Source organism: Scomber scombrus, chromosome 11, assembly GCF_963691925.1.
Source record: "Scomber scombrus chromosome 11, fScoSco1.1, whole genome shotgun sequence".
Classification (NCBI taxonomy): Eukaryota; Metazoa; Chordata; class Actinopteri; order Scombriformes; family Scombridae; genus Scomber; species Scomber scombrus.
Window position 1 is genome coordinate 24,355,760 of NC_084980.1, and position 4,381 is coordinate 24,360,140.

At 36.7% G+C, this 4,381-nt stretch overlaps 1 protein-coding gene across 1 annotated transcript in view; it reads right to left on the bottom strand.

Moving 5' to 3' along the window:
• Window positions 1-562: 562 nt before the first annotated feature.
• Window positions 563-4,381, bottom strand: part of LOC133991020 (receptor-type tyrosine-protein phosphatase N2-like) — a gene marked incomplete at its 5' end in the record, with an annotated part of 213,070 nt that continues 209,251 nt past the window's right edge. The window contains one exon of the mRNA XM_062429469.1: window positions 563-646. Within this exon, the coding sequence (XP_062285453.1) occupies window positions 575-646 (72 nt within the window). The remainder of the gene's footprint in view (window positions 647-4,381) is intronic.

Below are 4,381 nucleotides of genomic sequence, written 5' to 3' on the forward strand. Positions count from 1 at the left end.
CCTGAAGTCATTGCTCATCTTGAAACAAAAAACTATGATAAATATACTTTTTTTCCTCAAAGACAAAACATTTTTTGTGTTTAAATGCAGTGAAATGTCACTTTGGAAAACAGGCAGCATGGGTCATTACAATAGAAGGAAGGTCTATCTATGTACAATATTGGTTTAATGGGTTCCTGGCACAATGATCACTAATGAGATTGGGAGGAGGAGAGAAGGAGGAAGAAGAAGGTAAAAAAGGAGACAAAATAGAAAGACTGGGTGAAGGGAAGAAGAGGAGATGAGAGGGAAAGAGGTGAAAGGACAGGAGACGATGAGGAGCAAAAGACTTAAAAGGATTCAGTAAATTAGAGAGAGACAAAGTGGTGAATAGAGGAGAGGAAGAGGAAGGAGACATGGGAAGAGACGAGAGGAGACAGGAACATTGGGGATGACGAGAAAGGAAAAACACAAAAGGAAATGAGACAGAGAAAAAAGGAAGGAATTGAAAGGAGGAAACACAAGGAAGTAATAGCAGGGGTGAGTCCTCCAGATGAGTCAGGAGAGGACTCCTGTCAGAAGGAGGCGCTCCTCCCTACTGTGGAAGAACTTTCAGTATGGCGTTCACCTCCTCTGCAACGGCCGTCAGCGCAAACTCAAACTGATCCTGCGGAGAGAAAGAAGACACAAAGAAAGTTAAAAAGAAATACTGGACTGGACAGACAAGTAGACAAATCATACATTTGATTTCAGCCTCTGATGTTCCTGCAGAGATGAAGGGCCTTATTTTCACTCGAGATGAGGAGACGTTCATTTACTCCCTTAAATATGACGGTTAAACATCTTAGTGCAGAACAACGTCATTAAGGTGCCGCTATAACATCCTCCACTCTTCCGGTTTCATGTTTTCCACCAGACATCAGAGCCAGGCTGCAGGGATTTGCTCCCAATCACCTACAAGAGCATTACACTGATGCTGGGTGATATAAGATCTGGATAATGGGTGGCGTTTTTCAGTTTATCCCAAAGGTGTAAGATGGAGGTTGAGGTCTGGAATCTCTCATTATATGCTGATGACTAAGATTTCCTTTTATAGAAATAAGAAGCCTTTCCCAAACTAGAAAAAAACAGCCAAATACCAAAAGTACACAAATGTAAGTGAAGTTCTTGGTGGCAATTCTTGACTTGCACTTTACCCATCATGCTACATTCAGGCTGTGTCCAAAACCACTCCCTATTTATTATATAGTGCTCCACATTTACCCTCTGCCATTTTAATTGAGTGTGTACATATCTCCACTATTTCGAGACTCTTCTGCTCACAATCCCACAAAGCAACGCTCCACATTTTAAAGACATGAAAACTACCATTGCGTGACTCTACAGTTAATGGTGATGACACAAAATGGTGATGATTAGTTAGTGTCTTTAATCTTGATTTGGTGCTCACTATTAAGTGTTTATTATATAAGGAGTAGTGACACAGCTACCAGCTACCCTAAACTACCAGGAGAATGCAGTGTTTTCTTGGTAAATCAATTAATTTGGATTAGGGAATTATAATTTTCTATTAAAAATATGCAAGGATTTGTAATTAGCCAAAATCAAGTATTATCAATTAACCCTTAAACAGGCAACATGCACCAGGAGATACAGACTCTTTAACACCCTGTTAGTAGCATGATAGGTTAAGGTGGTTGTTTAATTGTGTGTGCCTGAGCAAGTTGGAAAACTGAACTGGATTGGTAAAATTGAAGGTTGTAGTAGGTCTATACTTTGATAAAAATCAGTTTAGCAACTAGTATGTATGATATTCATGACCAGGGAAAGCAAGCATGTATCACTTCTCTTTATCAAATAAAACATTCAGTTGTTTTTACCATTATGACTATTTTTACACCTAGATAGATGCATCATGGTGGAGATCCCAACTCCTGAAATCCAAAATATATAACTAGTAACATCAAATTGTTATCAGCCAAAATCAAGTATCTTATCTCATCAATTAAACTAAATAATGCTAAATGTAGTAATAAGCAGATTAGTGCATCCACAGCAAACCATTCCTTTATGGAGCTGGTTTTGGGCATATGGGCGTTGGAACAGTTGCCACAAAGTTGAAAACACACTATAGACTAAAATATCATTATATTCTGAGCATTAAGATTGAGCATTAAGGCCTTTCAAAAGCAAAAAAAAAAAAAAACAGATACCAAAAGTACACAGACGTAAGTGAAGTTTTGTTGGGAAGTTATTTTTTGACTTGCCTGCAGACATTTTTTAAGGCTAAAAAAAGCTAAAAGCTACTAGCATGTTGCAGGTTTTTCTTGGGAATTCAATTAATTCAATTATTAGTATGCAATTATAATATTCTAGTAAAAGTATGCAGAGATTTATAAGCAACTAAAACAAGGCAGTAAAGGACAAATCATGATCTATTGTTAAGTATCATCAATTAAACTACATGTAACATTTAGCAGCATTAGTGCAGTCAGATGTTCTCCTTTATAAACTTAGGAATCTTTCACTTTGAATCGACTTTATTCTTATTTAGAGGTTATATCTGCAAGGTTTAAATGTGCTGAACATAAATTGTACTGTGTCACTGCAGGAAGTGGAAGACGAGGGACCCACACAACATCTTTCCGCTTCACAATCATATAAATGAAAAGCAGAGTGCCGAGGCTGCAACTTGCTGACCACGAGGGGAATCATCAACGTGTAAAAGGTGTGTGTGTGTGTGTGTAGGGGGGGTTTGATGTCAAGAAAGCACTGTAGCAGCCATTCGCTCAGGATACATGGTTTAATAAAGCCTGGATCAATACCGCTGATGTTTTACACACATCCCCGGCTTTTCTTTCTAATTATGTTCACAGGTCAGCCGGTAATTGAAGTTTCTCAGGCTGGCTCTGCGTCGTTCAGCGTGCAGCGTGATGAGGAATGACTCTGCTTGGTTTTAGTTCAAAGTCTGAGCTCTCTGAGATTTAACAGCATCTTGTAAATCATGAATTAATTATGTATTTGTGTGAAATGTGGATTATTTGACCAAGAAAAGGACTTTTTATTTGTTTAAAAATTAGCATTATAATCTCTTTTACTCACATTTCACATCACACAAAAACTGTATTTAACATAAAATGAATACAATTGACTAATTAAAGCATTTAAAGGATGCTGTTCTTTTCAAATAAACTTATTTTCACACAGGCTGAACTTCATCAGTCACATTTTAAACACAAGTAGTGGAGTTTTTATTCAGTAAAAACAGAGAACTTTAGATACTGACATCCAGGAGCAGGTTTTAGCACAGATTATCTCCCCCTTATTTGAATTCTATACATATTCCTCTGTGATCTGAGCAGACCAGACTGTAATCCCTGTTCAATTACTTTTCAGAAATCGATTGATCTCGCTCGATCTTGGAGGAATGAGTCCCCCAAAAAAAACCCTGCAGCAAATCCAGCCAATCTCACACAAAGGTACAGAGAGAGTAGCAGCCAACATGAGACTGTCAGATAAAATGGAGCATTAATGGAGGTAATATTAGAAGGTTAGAAAGGCTGTTTCGAGGCAAAGTCTAAATAGAAAAACCAAGAATATAAAGTTGACATGTGTGACTTTGCAGGGATGATTTCTTTTATTAACTCTGTTTCCAAACTCCCCTGAAAGTAACCAAAGAAGCGTCTTTAGTCCTTGATTTTCATCTCTCGTCTATGTTTGGTGCAACGCTGTTTGTCAGATAAGAGATCAGAACTTTGATGCATCTTATATTAATTTAACCTTACGCTAATGTTTTGTGCCAAAGCAAAAAGTAGCCCGATGTTCTTATAAGAGTTCGGGTGCGTTAAATGTGTACTCAGAATCTCAGTCTCGGTCTTAATTTCAACTGGAAGTCGGATTTCCAACTTGGAACGTCGGAGGAACCTTATAATATCCTCTTTATTAGCACTTTTATATTATATAATAAATAATAATAATAATATATCATTAATCATTTTATAGCAAATTATTATTTTATGCTCTATTTTAGTCTATAGCTTTTTATTTTTCTATTTTTCTGTACTTCTACGTTTTATTTTTACTATAATTGGGTTTTATTTTTTTAATTGCATGTTTTTATGCTTCCAATTCTTACTGTTGAATGTTTGTTTTAATATAAAGCACATTGAGTTGCCTCTGTGTATGAAATGCGCTATATAAATAAAGCTGCCTTGCTTTGCCTTTATCTTATTTGTGTCTCATTAATGTGTGGATGTGTTTCTACGCTCTTTGTAAGCGCAAGAAACAGCAAAATTAGTTTTATCAACTGGTATTGCTATCATTTGCTATCTTGGCTAGAACTGGTTTTTCTGACTTCTTCTATGTTACTGGGAAAAGTTAAGATGTTATTACTGTATCATGT